General features: G+C 51.5%; 1 protein-coding gene and 1 non-coding gene across 4 annotated transcripts; both read left to right on the top strand.

Annotated features, from left to right (window-relative positions):
- Nucleotides 1–3: 3 nt before the first annotated feature.
- Nucleotides 4–21683, top strand: TEF (TEF transcription factor, PAR bZIP family member). 3 transcript variants are annotated; one of them, XM_033116365.1, is made up of 4 exons: nucleotides 4–275; nucleotides 12832–13149; nucleotides 17871–18091; nucleotides 19237–21683. In XM_033116365.1, exons 1-4 carry the CDS (start codon nucleotides 173–175, stop codon nucleotides 19450–19452), a joined length of 858 nt encoding a protein of 285 aa, XP_032972256.1. In that variant the 5' UTR covers nucleotides 4–172; the 3' UTR covers nucleotides 19453–21683. The 3 variants fall into 3 exon arrangements, with proteins under 3 accessions (XP_032972256.1, XP_032972257.1, XP_032972254.1); XM_033116366.1 differs by lacking the exon at nucleotides 4–275 and adding an exon at nucleotides 8605–9122; XM_033116363.1 differs by lacking the exon at nucleotides 4–275 and adding an exon at nucleotides 9323–9628.
- TRNAS-GCU (transfer RNA serine (anticodon GCU)) lies at nucleotides 6922–6995 on the top strand. The gene has a single exon. It is a non-coding gene; the product is annotated as a tRNA-Ser (tRNA).
- Nucleotides 21684–21685: the final 2 nt, after the last annotated feature.

Raw genomic sequence — 21685 nt, 5'->3', positions numbered from 1 at the left:
TGCAGCCGGAGCTGGCAGGTGGCCCAGCTGGGGGTGGACGGGCGGGCTGGGGTCCGTGCTGTCGATTGGCTGCCTCAGGCTCCCGCCCCGCCTGCCTCCACAGCTTGCGGCTCCCCAGCCAGCTCCTGCCTCTCCAGCTGCTTCTGAACTCCCAGAGCAAGCTCCTCCTGCTATGTCAAGCTGTGACCGGATCGGAGTGGCCCCTGCCATGGACATGCCTGAGGTCCTCAAGTCTCTGCTGGAGCACTCTCTGCCTTGGCCAGAGAAGAAGACAGGTAGGAACGGAGGTGGCCTGCATTGGCTGGCCACGCAGGTGCCCAAGGGGTGGGGGCAGCCACAGGCACAGTGGCAGGACGGGCATCTATCTCTAAGCTAGAGAGAGTCCCCAGCAGGGGTCTGCTGTTGATCCCTTCCTGGGCCAGACGAAGGGTTGGGGTGCAGAGAGAGACACGGTGGGGAGTGCCACTGCAACTCAGGGACTGCGCCCTACGCCTGCTAGCTTGGGGGAGCTAGGGGCAGCATGTGGCCACTGACAGGTGCTATGCTCCCGTGGGACAAGCATGGGACCAGAGGACTGTGCTGAGAGAATGCCCTGGATGCTGATGCTTATTAAGTCCCCTCCCTGTGCATGTTGGGGTGGCAGGGGACTGGCAGAGGCTGTAGATTTGGGTAGTCTCCTATCTGGAGAAGAGGCTTTCCTCCATGCGCCTGCTTCAGCGCCTGCTCGCTGGAGGGCTGAACCCACGGATGGGAGGGAAGCTGTTATGTAACAGAACTACAGGCTCAAAGCCCGGGTTCCTAGGATACCACAGGCAAACATGGGGCGAGGGAACCAGCGGAGGAGGGCGTGGACCACGGGCCAGAGCCAGCTGCCAGCCCCAGGTGTCTACCAAGTCCTATCTGAGAAACCCAAGGCCACGGCTAGCTTGGGGACCACCTGCTCAGGGTACCCCCCTCCCCCGTAAATCTTTCTGCTAGTCTCTTCTGCTCTAAGATGTCAGGGGCTCACACCCAGGTCCTCATTGCTCAAACTCCCCAGGTGCCTTTAAAGGAGCCCAGCTGCCCTGTGCTGCCCGAGTCTGACTTAGGACCCCCAGTGTCCCCTCAGGGCCCTCTCTCAGGCCTGGCCCTCGTATATGTCTAGTACGTCTCCTCACCAGGTGGCCCTGGTTGTCCCCGTAGGGCTGCCTTCTGCAAGACCCTGAGCCTACTCCCAGACCCGGGAGCCTGAGGACAGACACCATAGCCCCCGCCTTCACTCTCACCCCTTGGGCAGCTGGGCTCAGGGAAGGACAGGTGGCAGGCTCTGCTACTTGGAGGCACTGACCGAGGGAAGAAGGTGGGTCTCAGAGCTCAGGGCAGGGTCCCCACGGGCTCTTACAGGAGTAATGGGCCCAGGCCCAGCAGACCACAGCCTGTGGTTTTGAATGCTGGGGCTGTCTGGGCCACCCTCCAAGGCGGGCATCACAGAAGGACTTCCGGTGCCCTCCTAGCACTCAGGACCCCAGCTGCTCACCAGGAGAAGCTCATCTCCTCAGGTCACCCTCAGCTCAGCCTGGCACATGAGCCAGGGCTGACTTTTGTTTTGCCATCTCTGAACGGGCTGTGTGGGCTGGCGAAGCTGAAGTTCTCCCAAAAGCTAGAGGTAGGGGGCTCTCTTCTTGGTCCAGGCAGCCAGGGAAGCTGGGGTGTCCAGGGTGGCCGAGCCCCTGAACAGGGAACTGCTGGGCTGTCAGCAGCTTGCAGGGACAGCTCCCAGTTGGGCAGGGAGCAGTTCTTGGGGGCAACTCAGGGCGCTGCTCCTCTGATGAGGATAACAAGTCCTTTGAAGTGTGGCAGCAGCTGCTGGTCGCTGGCTCGCAGCTGGTCCACCGAGCCCTGCGATGGCCGGAAAGTCCCCATCGCTCACTGTGGATGGGAAGTCGGGGCCCAGTGCTGAGAGAACTTGCTTAAGGTCTCAGGCAGAGCTCTGCCAGACGCTGGCCAGCCCTGCCTGAGGACCAGCTGGGCTGGTGCAGCTGGGCTGGTCCAGGAGCACGGACCCGTGTCTCGGGCCACCTCCTGTCACTTCTCCATGGGGTAGCTCTCTGAGGGTCAGAAGCATGAGGCCCCGCGGGACTGACAGATGCCAATGGGTAGATTAAATGAGGGTCAGTGCACCCCACAAAGACCTCCCTCACGATACTGCCCTCAACCTGCCATCACCACTTTCCAAAGCTCCCACACTCTCCAAGTCTTTCATAAAAATAAAAGCATCTACCTGAAAAGCAATACACCTTGGCGGGAAGAGAGAACTAGAATTTCCAGCAGTCATGTGGCGAGTACTGTGAAGTTCTTGATGCAGCAGTTTCTCTCCCTGTGTCCCCCACTCTGGCTTTGGACCTCAGTGGGAGGAAGACAGCTGAGGTGCCAGTTGCCCTGGAAACAGTTGCCATCAAGATTGCTTGCCCTGTGCTTTGGTGTAAAAGGGGTGGTTTCTCGTGGGGGACTGAGACCTCTTCACAAACTCCCCACTTTCTCCAGTCCAGTGACCGCTTCAGCACACATCTAGATCACGTGCAGAGTATATATTTTGGGTCCAGTGTGAGGGAATTTCAGAGAAAAGCATGAGGAGTATGAGGTGTGCTCTCACGAGACTGCTCTCCCTGCAGTCTCTCCATTTTCCAGTTCAAAGACGCTCCCTGAGACCGTCCTTGGGGTCTCTCCCTCTTGCCTCCCCCCCCAGCCTGTGCAGACAGACCACCTCTTTCCGGTCCCTGGTTAAGCAGACGTTATCTAGCAGAGCTGACTGACCAGGCTTCAGCCTCCCTTGGCTTCAGGTTACAACAGCCACCTGGTGGCCCCTCACTCTGGGCCACCAGTTTGACCAACTTTCCTGTGGGCAGAGAAATCCATGTCCAGCAAAAGGGTGGGTCTGTACCCCAAGCCCTAACTCAGTTTCCCCTCTGTCTCTGGGCCCTGATCCTTAAGTCTGTTCCAGACTGCTCACTCTCTCTCTTTCTTCTCCAGCTTCTGCCAAGACCCTGCTTCTCTAAACCATACTGTTAGTTCTTTATCCCCGTTCCTTCCTTCACCCTAGAGGGCCTTGGCTGTGCTCAGAGGCCGGTCCCCCATCTTTCTACCAGCTTTGGTCACTCAGGCCTCCTTTGCAAGGAGCAATAGAGCATGAAACACACCCAAAGGTTGAATAAGGCCTTCCCTTTGAGCTGGGCTGGCAGGGTCCCCGCCTCTGGGAGCTCCTAACTAAAATCACTGGTGGGCCACCCAGCCAGGTATCCTAGACACGCCTCTCTCTCCATCCCCATCTGTAAAAGGGACAACGCCTACCTGCTTCATAGGCTTGTTGCCAGGATTAAATGAGTTATCCCACGTGCAAGTGTATGCAAACTGTGAAGTGTCACGCTGTTTTCTCTGTGAAGGGCAGAGCAGCTGGGCCTGGCCTTATGCTTCTTCCACCAACATCACATTTGCAATCTGACCCTCATTCGCTTCTTTCTACCCTCCTTCCTGTGAATCTTCTCCTTAAAAGAAGCGGGCGTTGCAAGTGTGTGCAAGTGCACATAGGGCTGTCTCCTTGGAAATGCGTGCCGAGGCTCTTAGGGGCCTGGTGCCACCAGCCCTGCACCAAACTGGACCGCCCAGCTGGGCTGGTGGGAGAAAGAGCTGACTGATAACAGGCTGGATGGCTGGGGACTTGCTGGGAGGGACAGAGGCGGGGCCTGGCTGTCCTCTCTTGGAGGATTGGGCTAAATGGACCAAGAGGGAGGACTCAACGCAGCCCGGCTGTCCCGAGAGTTTGGCTTCATAAGGTCCATGTGGTCACCTCCACTCCCAGCCTGGGGTCACCAGGCGAAAACTGAGAAATGGAGAAATCGTGATGTTTGCTTTCAGGGAAGAGGAGGGGGAGGGGGCCTTCTGCGTGCTGGAGGCCTTAGCTCCTTTAGTCCTCATTACCACCTTCTAAATGGTGAGGACATGTACTCAGAGGTAGGTGGGCCAGCCTCTCGCCTCACTCCCACCTTAGGTGCTCAGCCACCTCCTCTACCTGTCCCCTGTCACCAACCAGAGAAACATGAGAAACTCTCACTGGGTGCCAGAAACTGACGGCAGTGTCCAGGAATGCCCCTTCCAGATGGCTTTGCATCTTGACGGGCCTACCCCAAGGCCAGGCTGCTCAAGGAATGAATCCTGAATCTGAGCTGGGAGTCGTGCTAATGGCTTTGCAAGGGAAGTTGATTATCGGTTCTACAGATGAGGAGACTGAGGCTCAGAGACAGGACGGCCACGTAGTTGTCAGGGGTTCCAACCCAGCTCCTCCTGCTTCCGGGCTCATCCCTGCCCACAGGATGCCAGGGTCTCAGAAACCCTGTCTCTGGGTAGCAGCTCTTCAGTTATCCTTTGCTTTTTCCTCATCTGCATACTGCGCATTTGCTACACTTGTGGAGTGAATGAGACACACTTGGCTCCGCTCGCCTGGTGGGTATATCCCATGGGGGGATAGACAATCACCAATCAGGGGTTAGAGCCAGCCTCTCTGAGGGGGTAATATTTAAACTGAGATCTGGAGGGTGAGAAAGAGCCAGCTATACCAAGAACTTTCCGGCTGGGGGAACAGCACCTGCAAAGGCCCTTTCTTGGGGCAAGAAAGACACATGACTGAGCAATAAAAGGCCACTGTGGCCGCAGAAGGTGAGCAAGGGGAAAGAAAGGAAGAGCGGAGGTTGAAGAGACCTAGAAGGGGGAGAGCCTGCAGGGCCTTGAAGGTCACAAGGAAAGTGAGCCTGTTATCTATCTGCTTGCAAGACCCTGCCCACACCCACTATTCTTGGGGAAGTGATAGGTGGGGAGGAATGAGTTATTCCCAGAACAATACAAGATGGAATTATAGTAGGAGTTAACTTCCATTGAGTACTTCCTATGTACCAAGTTCTACTCTCAGCAGTGTGCCTGAATTGACTCCTTTACTTCTGATACTCAGGCACAGAGAGGTTAAGTAACTTGCCCAAAGTCACACAGGAAGTAGTCGAAGCACAAATCAGACCCAGATGGTCTGGCTCCAGAGCCCACATCCTATCACTGCACCACCAATGGGGCTGGCACTGGACAAACCTTGGCCATCAGGCGGTGTCTGTTGAGACATGGCCAACGCGGGAGTGAAGACTTCTCTCTGGAAATGACTCTCTTGGGGCAGCTCTCCAGCTGCAGCCTGAATCCTGGGAGTGGGCAAAAAGCAAGCCAAACAGGAAGCTAGTACTCTTGAGACTATTGAAGAGATGGGCAAGAGTTAGTGAAGCACCTCCACCCACTACTTTTGCCTAGAATACACTGAGACCAAGGTACAAAGCACACCCCGGAACTGTGAAGCCACAGGTATGTGGGCAGGAAAAGAGGCAGCTGTTGGCCAGGCTAGTGCTGGGGGGACTTGCCAGGTTTGTTATTTAGGTTCAACTGTGAAACACAATGACTGTTATTTAGTGTTAATAACGTTGTATACGACTTGGCTCTGAAAGGTTTTGTTAACCCTCCTACCAGCACCAACAACAAACCAGCCCACAAATATTTACTGAGTTACTACCCTGAACAAAGCATTGTACTCTCCTGTGTTTGGTATGGGCAAAGCACACAGATACCTGAGCTCCATGCTCTTACACACACCACGCTTATATCACATATTTCAGTGAGTTAGGAGACATCTATCCTACTAGATGCTGAATATGTGGCCAAAGAGATCATTATCTGGCAAAAGGCTCCCGTGCTGGAGTTTTAGCTCCCATGGAGTTCATGTTTAAATAATATTCCAAATCAGTATAATGGTTTAATGAAAGGCACTTGTTCTGCATAGACTCAAATTAAGTTTTTAACTTCGGTTGGCTAGCAGATTTCTAGAACATAAAAAAGTAGAATTTAAAGCCAGTCCAGCTCTGGAAAAGGCTCCAGTAGACTCTAGAATTCACCCTCAGCCCCACAGCCTTGTCCCCACACCCAAAATAAGTTCTGCTCCTGACCCAACACAACCTGAGTGGAAGGGGAAGGGTGGAGGCCCTCCCACTCCATGCCGCACACTGTTCCAGGCAAGCACTTGACATTGCTTCTCACACATCTTCATAACCACTCTGTGAGGTAAGCAAATCCATCTCTGTTTCCAAGAGAAAAATAACTGAGGCTTAAGCAAGAGAAGTCACTTGCCCAAGGCCACGTGGCTGGTCAGCAGCTATGGGGAGACTCTACCCAGACCTGCCTCCCAAGGCCACAAAGTCATGGCTGCCCCCAGGACCACGCTTCCCTCAAGAACTGGCTGCATTGAAACCCTATTACTAAAGAACACCAAGGTACCACCTCCGACCTTTAAAGCCTTAACCACGTAATAACATGTTCTTTTCAGGGACTATATTTCTTTGTGGGGCTAACAAACACTATGGAAATGAACTAATTACTTCTCACACCATTTATTTCTCCACTAAGAGAAGGGGCAAGCCACACTGTTATTCCCACTTTACTGACAGGCGCCAGAGGTAGAGAGAGGCTGCTATGGCTCTTCTCTGGTCAGCTGGAGAATGAGGACCAAAACATAATGGCTCCCGCCTCCAGGATGGTGCTGTTGACGGCTGCCAGCCAGCAACATCGCTAACCTCCCAGCTTGCAAGTAGGCACGAGAGAGAACATGTTTGTCATGTTCCTGCACTGTTTGTGACACACCATCTACCCTGTGGTGATCCAGGAGAAAAAAACCTTCTCTGGGGAGTGTCAGTACATGAACAGAGAACTGAATCAAAAGTACTTTTTGAAACCCTACCTGCTTGCATCACTTCTCGCCAGTGTCACTTGCCTGTTAGGTTCATTGCTCCAGGCAGGGTGATGAGCGGAGTAGGCATTCTCCCCTTGGGATAACTGTAGCTTAGAAAAAAACCTAAATCTTGGGGTGACTGGTTAGCTCAGTTGGTTAGAGCGTGGTGCTGCTAACACCAAGGTTGCTGGTTCGATCCCTGCATGGGCCACTGTGAGCTGTGTCCTCCTTAGGAAAAACAAAACCAAACCTAAACCTTTACTCCCCCTTACTACACCCCACCTTTGTCGTAAACAAATGTGATAACTTTCCATTGTTATAGTATCATAAATCCTCTTCTAATACCTTGAGAATCATTTGCCCTCTTAACAATGTCACATTAGCCGTGAAAATACACATTTAACTCTACTCCAGTTAAGTTTCTCCATGGCAAAATTAGCCATTTTTAAAAAGCTTCATATAGCGTTCTAATCAATCTCCTTGGAATTTCCTTTCAAATTTGTTTCTAAATACCTCTAGGTTAGTTTCTCCCAAAGATATTTTAGTTTAGCCACATACAGAATTCCCACTAACAACAATTCTGCAACACAACTGATTTTCTGTACACAATTTAGTATTTCCACTAAATTGAGAGTGGCATTGTATTAGCCTCCAGGATAATGGATATACCAAGCAGTGGATTTGTACCCATCAGTTTTAGTAAAATTATGAAAGCTACCATTTGTTGTAGGTTTGCAACTGTGCATTTTACCTATATTGGCTTACAGAAACCCCACAAGGTAGACCCTGCCCTCTCTCCATTTGACATATAAGAAAAGGAGGCCTGGAGAGGTGAAGCAGTGGCTGGAGGTGTCAAGTCAGAAAGTGACTGAAGCCTCATGAGGGAGGCGGGAAGAACTTGAGTTTTGGAGTCAGACTCCATCACGTGCCCTGACCACCACCCAGAGTCCCTTTAAACCTCTTGCTATCCAGGCCTGCTCAGGAGCCCAATTTCTTTTTCCTCCTCAGCTCTCAGCAAAATTCTGATAGCATCAACTTGACAAGTGTCAGCTGGCTGGGTGTTACGGTCACGCATGTACCCTATGAACTGAGGATTCCAGCCTACCATTCCCCCAGCCCGACCATGGGAAGGCCACGGCCATTGGCAGGATACAGGATAAACAGGCCAAAGTCCTTGCCTTCTGGGAGTTTACGCAGGGAGAGTCTAGTATTGTTTGGGTTCAAAGCAAAGTATGATTTGTGCTATAAAGAGGTACAAAGTTCTGGGCGCTGTTTGGGAGCAGCTCCCTATAATGTCTCCACATTTCTGTACCTGTCACATTTCCCATTTTCACGTTTCCTGAGGAACTCCCAAGGAATGTTTGTATTTTAAGAGAGGAGGTGATTCTCCCACAAAATGTGTAATCAGTACCCTGTGTAAAAAGTTTAGTTTTTTTGTTTTTTGTCCCTAGGAAAAGGATGGAAAGGTCCTAGAAAGGAACAGAATTTCATAGACGTTTAGGACTTTAGATTATCTAGTCCAACCCCTTAATTTCATAAATAAGGAAAACAGACTCAAGTAAAGCAACTGGACTTTCCCAAGGTCACAGCTAGTAAGTGGGAGGACAAAAGCGTGTACCCCGGCACTGGCTCAGGGCTGGACCCTTTCTCTCCACCCCACCCCACCCCTGCTCTGGCCTCAAGAATGCTCCCTCCACGCTAGTGTTTATCTGGCCGCCACGCCTGCACCAGAAACCCCGGAGCAGTGAGGAACCTGACACCCCCCGCTTCAGCGGCGGCCAAGCCTGCTCCGGCCATCCCTAAGGGAAGGGCAGGTCGTCGTCCGCCGCCCTGCCCTCAGCCAACCTCTGGGTCGCAAAGGAGGAAGGGTGCGGGCTTCGCTCTGCGTCCTGGCCCCACGACCTGGGCAGCTTACCCAGTACAAAAAGGCCCGCCCCTTCCCTCCCCGCCGCAGCCCCGCACGTGCTGCGCCTCGTGCACCAACCCGGGCCCCGCCCCCGCCCTCCATTGGCTGCTCCGCGCCTTCCCCTCTTCCCTCTCCCCACGCGACTAGACTCGGCTGGGGCTCCACGTGACGCGCAGAGGGCGGGCCATGCGGCGCGAACGGGCTTTCTGATAGGCTCTTCGCGCCGGCCCGGCCGCTCCCAGCCCCGCCTCCCTTCGGTGGCGCGTCCAGAAGGTGACGAGATTGGGATGAGAGGGAAGGGAGAGCGGTTACGGTGGTCTGGGAGGAGAGCGGGGGTTATGAAGAGGAAGGCGAAGGTGAAACGTCTGGTAGAGGGGAAGGAGCTGCCGCCGAAGAGGGCCTATGACACTGACTCCAGCAGGCGCCAATCAGGTGACAGGGGCGGATGGGGCTGGGACTCCGGCGTTGCTCCTCACCTGGCCCGGCACGTGTCTCTCTTACCCTGGCAGCCTAACCAATCACGGTCTGGAAGGCTGCGCCCGCCTTCCTCACAGGGTAGGCCAATCGAAGGCCACGATCAGGGGCAGCTGGCCTGGCCTCTTGAATAATTAATATACCGGAGCCTGTCCGCAGGCAGGGTAGGGATGGAGGGAGGCGGGGGAGCTACTGGGCGCCTGCGCAGTAGCTGCCCGTGTTGGCAGCTGCGGCGGGTCGCACGGCTCCGGCCCTCCTCGGGGGGCGGGCGGGGGAGGTGAGACGGGCGACCAGAGCGCGGGACACGATGTCCGACGCGCGCAGCGGAAAGAAGCCGCCTGTGCAGCCGCAGGAGGGGCCAGGTCCGGGGCCGGGGCGCGCAGCTGGGGAAAGGGGCCTGCCGGGCTCTTTCCCACTGGTCCTGAAGAAGCTGATGGAGAACACCCCGCGCGAGGCGCGCCTCGGTGAGGGGAAGGAGGGGGGGTCTGCGCGCTTGGGGGCGGGATTTTATTTAGGGGCGGGGCCTTGTGGGGGCGGGGTCGGACCGGTCCGAGGTTCTGGTGAAATGGTCTGCCGGAGGGGGGATGGGGTCAGGAATGACAAGCGGCCTTGGGGGCGAGGCATGAAGGTTAGGAGGAGAAGGTAGGGGGCGAGTTGAGAGAGGTTGGGTCTGATGGGCGTTGGCGGAGGCTTAGGAGGGAGAGGGTGGGGTGGGGTCGCGGTGAGGAGGTTCCTTGGGACAGCCCCAGCTCGCGCGACGTGTAGGGGTTATTGAGCAGGCTGAAGGGGGTCGCAGCAACCAACTAAATGACGCTCTAGGGAGCTTTCCCTGGGGACAACTGCATCAGAATCACTTGGGATGCCTGTGTAGAATGCCGGTTCCTGGGCCCCACCCTTCACCCCCGAGTCTGCAGCTCCTGGGACAGGAATCTGCATTTTAAGGAGCCCCCTACCTCCGTGATTCCGAAGTCCATTAAAGTTTGAGAAGCTCTGATTTACATGACAGATTGTCTTGCATATGGTTTTTCCCCTCCTGGGAGGAGGACCTGTCTTCATCCCCACTACTAGGTACATATTGGAGATTTTTTGAAGTGTGTCTCTGTGTTGCTGCCGAGGTGGGGGAGGGGTGACAGGAGAAGGGATGCGAGACACCTCCTGAGGTGGAGAGTGGGGTAAGGCAGGTAGAGGGATGAGGATCAGAATGAGGCCACTGAGGCCCTTCACCTGGTTGGTTGGGGCTGACCCTAGATTTTGGTGGCCATTGTGGCAGAGCCAGGCTCCGTTTTGTTTCCTAGGCCACACAGGTCCCCGGGGCCTGTGTGAAAGCAGGTTTGGCCTTGTTTTTCTGCCTGGGAACGTGAGGTTCAGGGAGCACCAGGAGTACCACCTATTGTGGTTTTGGTGCACAGAGATATACTTTTAATCCCAGACCTTTGGATTTCCAAGAACCATCAGTGTAGCTTAGGGATTTGGAAAGGAATAGGCCTTCTGGGAATTACCTGTCTTGGAGAATTAATCTTCTTTTTAAAAATGCCATTTTTCTTTCCTGGTTGTGTTCTGAGGCTTCCATTCCTATGGCTTGTCACTATTGGGTGGGTTATAAATAGCTTCAGCATATCAGGTGAGGCCAGGCTCTCTTCTCCTGCTTCGGGACCTCACGTGCAGACCCTTTTGTTTGTTTTTAAGGCAATGCTTTGTTCCAAATCTGCTGGGACAGGTGTACACATCTGTCAAGTTCTTGTTAAAGATTACCAAATAAGAACCATCCATAACAATAATTTTACTGTATATCAGCAGAGTGCTCACAAAGCACTTTGACAGAATCTTACTTAGTCTTCCACAGCAGTCCTTCCTCCCACGTCCCAGATGAGGAAAGTTGAGGCTCAGAGAGATGAGGCTGCTTCCTTAATGTCACATAGCTAGTAGGCCTTGTAACTCTCCGTCTGGTGCTCTTTACTGTATCACTGGCAACTGCTGATGTCAATCCCTGTGACTGGAGTGATGGGTCTAGTTCTCTTACAATTAAAACTCCATCTTATAAAAACTGATTAAAAATATTCTTTATTTTCTAGGTTAGCCAAAACCTGGCACTTATTGTTACTTGTCCTTCACTGTGGCTGTTTTTTTCTCTCTTCCTTTCTCCGGTCTCCTTCGATCCCCATGACCCTGCCTGATATGGATCATAGTCTTTTCTGAACAGAATGTATGTAGAGTCTAGATCTCAGGGAAAGAGAACATTGAGACCATCTGGGCCGCGGAGCCCACCAAAGTCTTGTTTTTCTTTTACTGCCCATTTGGTTTTCAACCAAAGCCTGGTACAGAATGCAGTTGCAAGAATTCCGGTTAATTCGTATTAGAAGCCATGACCAAATTCGGTTTGTCAAAACCTGCACCTTCCTAACTCACTGGATGTACCATTTTTATATTGGACCAACAGACTGATTTTTTGGCTGCCTATCGTCTAGGAGTCCATGCATGAGTGGTTTATTTCCAACATAATCATATTTGATTTCTCTTTGCCATTTCAGAATCCAGAGTTCAAAGTTGTCTCCCTCAACTTGAAAACCCATTATGAACTTGTCATGATTTTGTCTCCCACTTCCCTGATTAGCCTCCCTGTCACTTTGATTTCCTTCCAACCTTGTCACATTTCTCTCTTGTCTTTTTTCCTAATTTGCCCTTTCTTGGATATCCATGCATGTAACTCTTTGACTGACATAATTAGGTGGGATCCAGTTCCTGCTCATTGATTAATTGTGCTTTGAATGGGAGCAGGCTGTCTTCTTCAGCTCCACCCTCTCTTTTCCCAGAAAACCTGCCTCAGTCTTGTCTGCTTATTCGAGGACAGACTTGCCTTGAAATGACTGCTGTGAAAAAGGTCCTGAAAAGGCAGCTCCAGGCCCCCTGTATCTGATAAACGTAAAGGGAATCTGCAAACCCAGCGTTTTGCATTCAGTATAGAATTTTCCCATAGCCCACCATCTGCCTGCTCCTGTGTTGGCCCCAAGATCTAGAAATGAATCAGACATAGTCCCTACCCTCTGAGCTCACAGTAGTAATGAGTGCCTGCCATTTGCCAGGAATTCTGCAAGATACTTTCAAATGTTATCTCTAGTGTACACCAAAGAGGAAGATTTATCCTTATTTACAGTGGAGGCTGCGAGAGGGTAAGTAACATGACTAGATAACATGACTAGAGTCGCACATCACAGCAGCTTGGTGGCAGAGCTGGGATTCAAGCCCTCCACTGGGTTACTATGGAGAAGCATAGCTAGAGGGGCAAGATGGGAACACAAAAGTTCTTGGCCTGAGGAATCAGCTCTTTCCTACTGTATGGATAAGATATCAGGAAGGCTCAGAAACTCCATTTCCTTCCTGTAGCCTCTCTCCTGCAGATGCTAATCCCACAGCCCATTCTGAATTAACTCTGGGACCACATTAGGCCTCGGAGCTTGCGGTGAGCATTCTGATAGGGGCAGGCTGCCAACTCTAAAAGATACCACGAGCCTGAGTTAAGGTTATAACTGGAGAACACAGTGGGCCCTTGAAATGCATGGAATGGATCAGGACTCAGAGAGATAGGTCATCCCTGTGATGCTCGTCGCTCCCCTCCTGGGATAGAGTTACTCTCTCGTGTAGTGTCTCATCACAGATATTGTATCTGCAGATAAGGAAAAGGGGAAGGAAAAACTGGAGGAAGACGAGGCTGCGGCAGCCAGCACCATGGCCGTTTCAGCCTCCCTCATGCCGCCCATCTGGGACAAGACCATCCCATATGATGGCGAGTCTTTCCACCTGGAGTACATGGACCTGGACGAGTTCCTGCTGGAGAATGGCATCCCCGCCAGCCCCACGCACCTGGCCCAGAACCTGCTGCTGCCTGTGGCAGAGCTAGAAGGGAAGGAGTCGGCCAGCTCTTCCACAGCGTCCCCACCGTCCTCCTCCACCGCCGTCTTTCAGCCCTCTGAAACCGTGTCCAGCACAGGTTGGTGACGGGCCTTTGGGCAGGGCCAGCTGTCCCATCCAGGAAGTCTGCTGCCCACTGAGGGCTGCTTGTGTCTGCAAACCTAGTCAGCCCCTTCTCTTAGGGCAGGGCCTGGTGGGCCTGCAGTGTGGAGAAACTCTCTGCTCCCCACCTGTCAGCACAGTCCCTGAGGCTGGAGATAAAAATAGCAGTCACCTCCGTGCAGTCTTTCTGCAGTTGGGGTGCTACAGATGGTCAGGACCGTGAACTGAGCCCTTCCAGTCTGAGGCTTTGAAGGCTAGAATTCCCATTCTGCATTTTCTCAGTGCAGCTCTTTATCCCTGCATGCACTTTGCCACAGATTATTGGGGAGTTCAGGAAATAATAATAATAATAATAATACCAGCTAACATTTATTTAGCAATTACTCTGTGCTAGGCATTCACATGTAATCCTCACAAAGAATCTTACGAGATTGATACTACTATCCGTGTTATAGGTGAGGAAACTGAGAAGGTCAAGGTCACCCAGCTGGTAGGTAGTGGAGGCAGCACTTGAACCCAGGATGTTTGGCTCCATCGCCAGGTACTGCTTAGGCACTGGCACGAAGAAGGCATCATCTTCAGGATTTCATTTCATCCTCTTGTCCTTTTTCTGGGGGTGGGTTGGTCGCTTGATTGGTTTTCATGCCCCTTGGACCCTGAACCCTCCAGAGAAGGCATGGCCCCTGTTTCAGGTGTCTCTGCAAAGCTTTCTGCAAGCTCAGAAGCATACAGGTTAATGGATCCTGGAGGGACCCCAGGAGCTGGTATGGAACCGAAGGAACCCATAGCCAGAGAATTTTCATGCTCTATATTTTTAAATTTTATTTTTTATTACGGAAAAATTTTCAAATACAAAAGTAAGAGACTATAATGAACCTCCATGTAACTATCACTCAGCTTCCGTAATTTGTAACTCATAATCAGTCTTATATTCTGTAACCTCTTCCATTCCCCTCACCTGATTACTTTCAATCAAATCCTAGATATTATGTTATTTCATCCATAAATATTTCAACATGGATGTAAAATATAAGGGTTCTTTTAAAAAGAAATGACAAAAAGGGGGCAGCCGTTGGCTCAGTTGGTTAGAGTGCAGTGCTCTTTACAAGGTTGCCGGTTCGATTCCCACATGGGCCACTGTGAGCTGCACCCTTCACAAGTAGATTGAAACAACTACTTGACTTGGAGCTGATGGGTCCTGGAAAAAACACACTTAAATAAATAAAAGTTAAAAAAAAAGATATTTCAATTGTTTAATAAAATGACAAAAATTACCAATTTTACATCTGGACTTGACAATAAATCCATCAGCATTCAAATTTCCATAAAATTATTTCATAAATATTACTGTTTCATTGTTTTTTTGAATCGGGATCCAGTAAGACCCACACATTTCATTTAGTTGTGTCTCTTAAATCTCTTATTACCTATAGGGCCCTTTCCCTTTTTTTTTCTTTGCAATTTATTTGTTGAAGAAACGGAATCATTTGTCCTGTAGAGTTTCACATGTGCTGGATTTTTCTGACTATAGCCCTGTAGTGCCATTTAACATGCTCCTCTGCCCCTTGTTTTTCCCCTATAAACAGGTTAGATCTAGAGGCTCAGCTGATACCAGCCAAATTCTTGTTTAAAGGAAACTTTTTTTGCGCTGCTCAGGTTGTCCTAGAAGGCTGGCTTCCTGTGTGAGTAGGGTGCAGAGCTGGGAACGAGCCCCCATCTGGTGCCTTACACCACCTAGGTGGCATTCGCCTTCGATTTTGTTTCTGAGTAAACCTTCTCACTAAAGTATGGCATACAGAAGTGCCCACATTGTAAGTATACAGTTTGATGAATCTTCACAAAGTGATGCCACCGTGTGACCATCACCCAAGTCGGAGATAGAATTCTGTTGGTGACCCTGCTCAGTCATTATTCTGCAGAGGTGACCACTAGCCTTATTTCCATCACCAGAGATGCCTTTTGCTTGTAGTTGAACGTCCTGTTAATAGAATTGTATATTATGTTCTCTTTTGTGTTTTTCACTATTACACGTTGATTACGTTTATGCTCACTTAACATTTATAGCTTCCTATAGCTAGCTTTATCGTACACACATAAATTATGTGGGCATCAGACTCTACCCTAGCAACATAAATGTACAGAACATTCTTATGGAATACCCCTGTGACAAAGAAAAACCACGATACAGATAAGTAAGATTTATACTGAATTGTACACATGGTAAAAATGACGGTAGAATTTCCACTTTTAATTCCTCAGTTGCTTCTGTAGGAAAGACATGAGCAGTATGTATTCTGTGTCTAGCTTCTTTCCTCAACTTTTTTGCAAGAATCATCCACGTTGCTGCCTGTGGCATAGTTTGTTTATTTCATCGCCCAGTTGTATTCCACTGTATGACCACACCACAGTTTATCCATCCTGCAGTCGAGGTGCTTCTGGTTTGGGGATATGCTGCCATCAACATTTGTGTGCAGATCGTCTGGTAAGTATATGTGTACATTTCTCCCTAGGAGTAGAATGGCTGGGTCATCGGCCAGGCACACATTCAGCTTTGCTAGATAACTGCCAAATAGTGTACTGAGTGGTTGTAGCCATCGATGGCAGTCAGGAAAATGGCCACGGTGGAGAGGAATTAAGGCGGAGATCATAAAGCCAGAGGAAGTAACTCTAGTGGCTGAATAATAGATTCAGAATGCTGGACTCGCAAGAATAAGCCAGAGTAAGCCAGAGTAATCGGCTCAGGTGTAAGCGGGGGAGGAGGAGGGCATCCAGCTTGTAAAAAAGCCAATCAGCTTGCCGAGCCCACCAAGATTAACTGCCCAGGTACAGGAAAGAGAACCAATCAGTTTGCTGAGCCCAGCAAGATTGACTGCCCAGGTGACTCAGAGCTAGTATAGTTCCCAGCATAGTGCAGCACATGGGGCATTTCGCTCGAATCCCCCTCTCTGCAGATCTCCAAGGAGAGCTGTTTTTCTCCTGCGCTTTTTGTCGTATGCTTTTCCAATAAACTGTTTCTGCTTAAACCTCACTTGCCTCTCCGGATTCTCCGTTTCCATTCTTCGGTAACGGCGGGATCCCGTTCCTGGGAAAATACCTCAGGGTCCTAATTCACCCCCAGCGGGGTATGGGGGCTCTAGTCAGCCTTTGGTACCTTGGCTGTTCTGCAGACGTAGAGTTTGGCATCTTCAGTATTCCCACAGGGACCACATTGGCCCCTGGTCATTCACTCCTTTGACGCTCAGCCCTCTTTGTAATTAACCCCCCAGATAGGATACAATGAATTTATATGCATGATCCAGTTAAAACCTGTCTGATCCTGTCACAGCTCTGCTCAGAGCCCTCCAGTGGCTTCTCTCATATCAGGGTAAAAGTCAAAACTCAGTGGCACGATTGACATTTGGACCAGATAACTGGGGTTGGGGTTGGGGTTAGGGGAGCAACTGTCCTGTACATTGTAGGATGTTTGCCAGCACCCTTGGCTCCTACTCACTAGATGCCAATAGAATACCATCGTCCCCCCATCCTTATGTGACCAAATGTCCTCTGCAGGACAAAATCGTCCCCTACTGAGACCCACTGCTTTCTTGGGATTAAAGGCCCCATATTTTCTGTTCTTGACCTGTCCTATTACTCGCTGCTCTCAGTCATTCACTCCAGCTACAATGGCCTTCTTTGCTGTTCTTTGGACATGGCAGTGCACTTGATGTTCACTCTTCCTGAAATGTTCTCTCAAATATTCACATGGCATCTAATGCTTTTAAAGATATTTTAAATTTATCTTGTGTGATGGCAGCCTTCCCCTCTAGAATAACATTCCACAAAAGCAAGATTTTTACTTATTTCTCTGCTTTGTCTTTGCCAGGACAGGACCTGGCATGTAATAGGTGTTTAATAAATACTCATTGGCAGTTACTTTGTGTACTCCTATCAGTAGCATTGAGCAAGTAGGCCAGAGGTCTAGGGTTTTTGCTTATAACTTACCTCTAACAGCCTTTGAATTCTGAAAGTGCCTTTAATCCAATGTCCACTTTATAGTGGCAACCAGGTAGGGCGGAGAACAAGGATTCAGAGTCAGCCAGACCCAGACTCAAATTTTCGTTCAGTCACTTAACCATCTGTGTGACCCTGAGAAAACCATGTCCTTTCTCTGAGCCTTCGTTTTCCTCATCTGTAAAATAAGGTTAACACCGATCTTGCTTTCAGAGTTGTCATACAACTAAATGAGCACAGCGACTGATGTGTCTCTGGGGATCCAGAAATGAAAGGCATTTCATGATTCAGTCTGTGTCCCTCACCCATTATAGTTCATGGAGAGATTCAGCTGTTTCTCATTACTGGAGAGCTTAAAACCACAGGAAGTTAAGGAGGTATAATGATTTAATGTTGTGCTTAACTTTTTTTGCGGAGGGGGAGTAGACAATCAGAAAATCCTCTTTTTCAAGGGCCTCTTTCCTTTCGAGCATTTTGTCCCCAAAGGGAAGAATCCCTTCAGGTTTGTGTTGTTGAATTGAATCACATTTGCCAGTCTGGCTTGGGGACTGGAGTTTTTCCTTTCCTCCAAGCGGCAGTGGCTGTGCAACGCTGAGATTCAAACAGGTGTCTGGTGTGTGACATGAGTCTTCATTGCCCAGTGGGCTGCTTCGGGACCCCCTGTGTCTTTCAGACTCCCTCTGAAAGACCCCCCTCTGTGTCTTTCAGAATCCTCCATGGAAAAGGAGAGGGAGACACCCAGTCCCATCGACCCCAACTGCGTGGAGGTGGATGTGAACTTCAATCCCGACCCCGCTGACCTGGTCCTCTCCAGCGTGCCGGGCGGGGAGCTCTTCAACCCTCGGAAGCACAAGTTTGCAGAGGAGGATCTGAAGCCCCAACCCATGATCAAAAAGGCCAAGAAGGTCTTTGTCCCCGATGAGCAGAAGGTAACCTGGTGCCCATATAAGTGAAGGTACAGCTTTGGTTCAGGAGCTGGGAGCTGTGCTTTCACACAGTTGATTTTATCTGGAGCGTCCGCCCTCCTTGTGGACACTGTTTAGAAAGGCATGAGCTCAGACCATATCCTGCTGCAATTGGTAGAAAGAAAGGGAGTCAGGTGGTATTTGGCCCCAGCGTGACTCCACGTAGCTTCTCTGTTCCCCTACCCGGCCTGGTCCTGCTTCTTTGGCTTTAGCCCAGCCTGTGGACATCAGCACACGCGGCCACAGGAAATGGGCTGAGCAAGCCCTCGCTTTGAAGGACAAAAGGTAGTTGTATGTTGCCATCCCCAGGGGACAGTCAAGCAGCTTTCAAGCTGATGGTTTTATAGGAATGGGGAGGGGAACGAAGAGGAGGATTTTGCAGTTTTTCTATCCTCTCCTGTGGAAAACTCACAGGAAGGACTTTTCATCCCAGCTTTGGAGTCAGGCAGACCTGGGTTCAGACCCCAGTTTGTCACCCAGAACTAGCTGGGCCTCAAGTTCCTCATCCATAAAATGGGAATAACTACCTGCCTCTCAGGAGGTTTGTGAGGCTTTCATAATAATGACAATGAAAACAGTAAACCTTTATGTGGTTTTTACTGTAGACCACCCACGTTATAAGCACCTTGTATATATTAACTCATTTAATCCTCAACTCTGTGAAGTACTTATTGTTATTATCCCCCATTATAAAAATGAGGGATCTGAGACATTAAGAGGTTAAGGTATTTTCATGGTTCCACAGCTAGTAAGGGGCAGAGCCATGATTTGAAGTCGGGACTAGACCTTAGCCACAACTGAAGTGACTAAGGGAGGCGTGGTGTAGACAGTGCTTTATGTTGGGGTGGCACAGAGCAGCCTCCCAGTAAGTGGAGTCCCCTTCCCTCTACCACTTCCTACCAGAGGGTTTTGTTTCTCCTCCTGGGGAGAGGGTTGGACCCCTCGCTGTTTTTGTCACATGCAGCTCCTTCCCCAGGTCCCAGCTTTTGTTCTGGCTGCACCAGATGAGTGATAGGACGGATGTGGGCTGTGGGGTGCTGGCAGATGGGGAAAGGTTGGGTTCCCTCGTGGGGAAAGAGGAGAGACCCACAGAGGACACTTCCCCACAGGACGAAAAGTACTGGACGAGACGCAAGAAGAACAATGTAGCAGCCAAACGGTCCCGGGATGCGCGGCGCCTGAAGGAGAACCAGATCACCATCCGGGCGGCCTTCCTGGAGAAGGAGAACACGGCCCTGCGGACGGAGGTGGCTGAGCTGCGCAAGGAGGTGGGCAAGTGCAAGAGCATCGTGTCCAAGTACGAGACCAAGTATGGGCCCTTGTAACCTGTGCCCTCGCCCGACGGCGCTGCCTGCACCTCAGCCCTCTGCCCGGGGGCTCCCTGAAACCCCACACTTGTGTGGAGACTTATGACTCGTCATGGGCAAATGGCGGCGCACCTGCACCGGAGTGGTCCCGTTCAAGCTTCATTGTCACACGGCCAGTGCACGTGGCGACTTCCCTGGGGGGGCCGGCGTCCTCACTGGCGGAGATGCAAGACAGACGACATAGACGGTGCGTCAGCCTTAGTTCCTATTCTCGGATGTCCCAGTTGAATCGGAAGGGGACCTCTGGAGTACAGGTCTTTCACAGGGCGCTCAAGCTGCCCTGACTCTCCCTCAGGCTCCAGCCGGGGCCGTGGAGGTCTGTCTCCGCAGAGTGAGTCCATCATTGTCACCCTTATGTCTTCTCAGGTAGCAGGGTGCGTTTCCAGGTGGGCCGTGTCTATGGTCCACCTCACCCTCCCCAGAAAGTCTTTGAGAGAAATCCATTCCCATCTTCCTCAGAGGTAGAAAGACACACCAGCTCATCCATAGGGTCCGCGTGGGTCCCAGGCCACAGGAGCTGGGGCCTGCAGCAGAAGCGCACCCGACCATTCTTAGCTCCCACACCCCTTTACTCTGTGGCTCAGGCGTGGAAGCCAGGGAGGAAGCACTGGCGATGGGCTCTTTCTGCGTTTCGTCTGCTGTGGAGGGCCTCCGGGGCGGCCGGTCTCAGCCCTGATCCCAGTGCAGAGGGCGGCCTTTACTTCTCCTCTGGTCACTCGTGGAGGCCACCGGAACCTTGTTTGTCCCACTCGACTGGGTCTCTGAACCTGGTGTTTCTTTTCACCCAGTGACCAATCTGAGATCTTGGACTTAAAAGGAAAACCCCCCTCGTCTAGGAAGTTTAACTTCCTGGAGCCAGGCTGCACCTTCCGCATGGTGTTTAGAAAACCAGCCTCCACAACCCCTTCCACTGTGGGCTGGGAGCTGGGGCATGTGTTTTCGTTTCTTCCTGCTGTGCTCTCCAGTGTGGGCCAGGCCAGAGGAAAGCAGAAGACGTCTCCCAGTGCTCGCTTCAGAATCCCTCCCCCCGGGCAGGCTGCCTAGAGGGCGCCCTGGTCAGGGCTCACCAGGGTCACAGCACAACTCTTGGAATAGCAGGTTCTCGGGACATTTACACGGGCTCGAGTCCCCTCAGTCTGGGTCACTGGAGACGTGAGCCGCCACACACGTTTGGCCGTGGTGTGGTGTGGAGAGATCCTCGCAGCTGTGGCTTCACTACCTCACAGCTGCTTTCTCTTGTGTCCAGCTGGACTCGTCCTTTTGCTCTGCCCTGGAGAGTCATGGTGGAAATCTGTGGAACCCTTCACTGTTTGTGGTCCGCTGGGTCACCCGCCGATGGGTGTATTTATTGGCTCAGGGCCAGGCAGTCTGTGGTAAAGAGGGGTCAGAGGTGATGGGCATACTTCGTCGTGCTCACCACTGGCTTTATTTAAAGTGGTAGCTCCAAGACCCGGGCTCTGACCCCGAAAGACTTTTTATACCGTGTTCAGACCAGGGGAACGCCGTGGCCCTTGGGGACCTGCACTCCCACCACTCGGGGGGACTTGACAAGGGTCCCTGAGGCCAAGGGAGGTCACCCCTCCCTCCGGGCCCCTGACTTTTACTTTGTGGTTCTATAAAAACCATGTTCACACTTTTCACCATTGTAACCACAACAGGGCAGTTGCATCCGGCATGCCAGTGTCCTGCCCCGGGCAGCGCGCCCGCCCAGGCGCTCTGCTCCCTCTGGTCTGGCTACCCACCAAGAGGGCACTTCTCATTTTGTTATTGGTAGAAGAGCCTCTAGCTTTAAAGCTCTTCCATTTTCTTTGGCCAGAAAGTGTATGGTTTGTGTATTTCTGTTTTCTTTTTAAAGGATGGAGACTAAATTTCTGAATGGCGTCCAAGTTCCGGCCCCAGCGGGTGGGATGATGGCCCGATGGCCCTCCTCTTGGTCCCACCGACTGCCTGCTCAGTGCCCTCCCCTCCTCACCCCCGGCAGAGGGTGTCTGCTTCTTTCCCAAAGTGCTTACTTGGAAAGAGTGTGGCCGCTGGCCTCTTCCAGAAGAGTCCCTTTGAGTCAGGAGCCTGGCAGGGACAGGGAGGAGGTGTCCGTGGAGGTTGCCATGTTGGGGAAAGGAGTGCTCAGGGAAGCGTGTCTCCTTCCCAGGCCTAAGCCTCACGTCCTTGCAGGAGAGGGTTGGTGCCTGCT

This window comes from Rhinolophus ferrumequinum, chromosome 10, assembly GCF_004115265.2.
Source record: "Rhinolophus ferrumequinum isolate MPI-CBG mRhiFer1 chromosome 10, mRhiFer1_v1.p, whole genome shotgun sequence".
Lineage (NCBI taxonomy): Eukaryota > Metazoa > Chordata > Mammalia > Chiroptera > Rhinolophidae > Rhinolophus > Rhinolophus ferrumequinum.
This window is presented reverse-complemented; position numbering and strand designations above follow the sequence as displayed.

Coding starts and splice junctions, on each gene's coding strand:
- TEF (XM_033116363.1), top strand. CDS start 9,472: ATGTCCGACGCGCGCAGCGGAAAGAAGCCGCCTGTGCAGCCGCAGGAG. Junction 13,150..17,870: donor TGAAACCGTGTCCAGCACAG/GTTGGTGACGGG, acceptor TGTGTCTTTCAG/AATCCTCCATGGAAAAGGAG. Junction 18,092..19,236: donor TTGTCCCCGATGAGCAGAAG/GTAACCTGGTGC, acceptor ACTTCCCCACAG/GACGAAAAGTACTGGACGAG.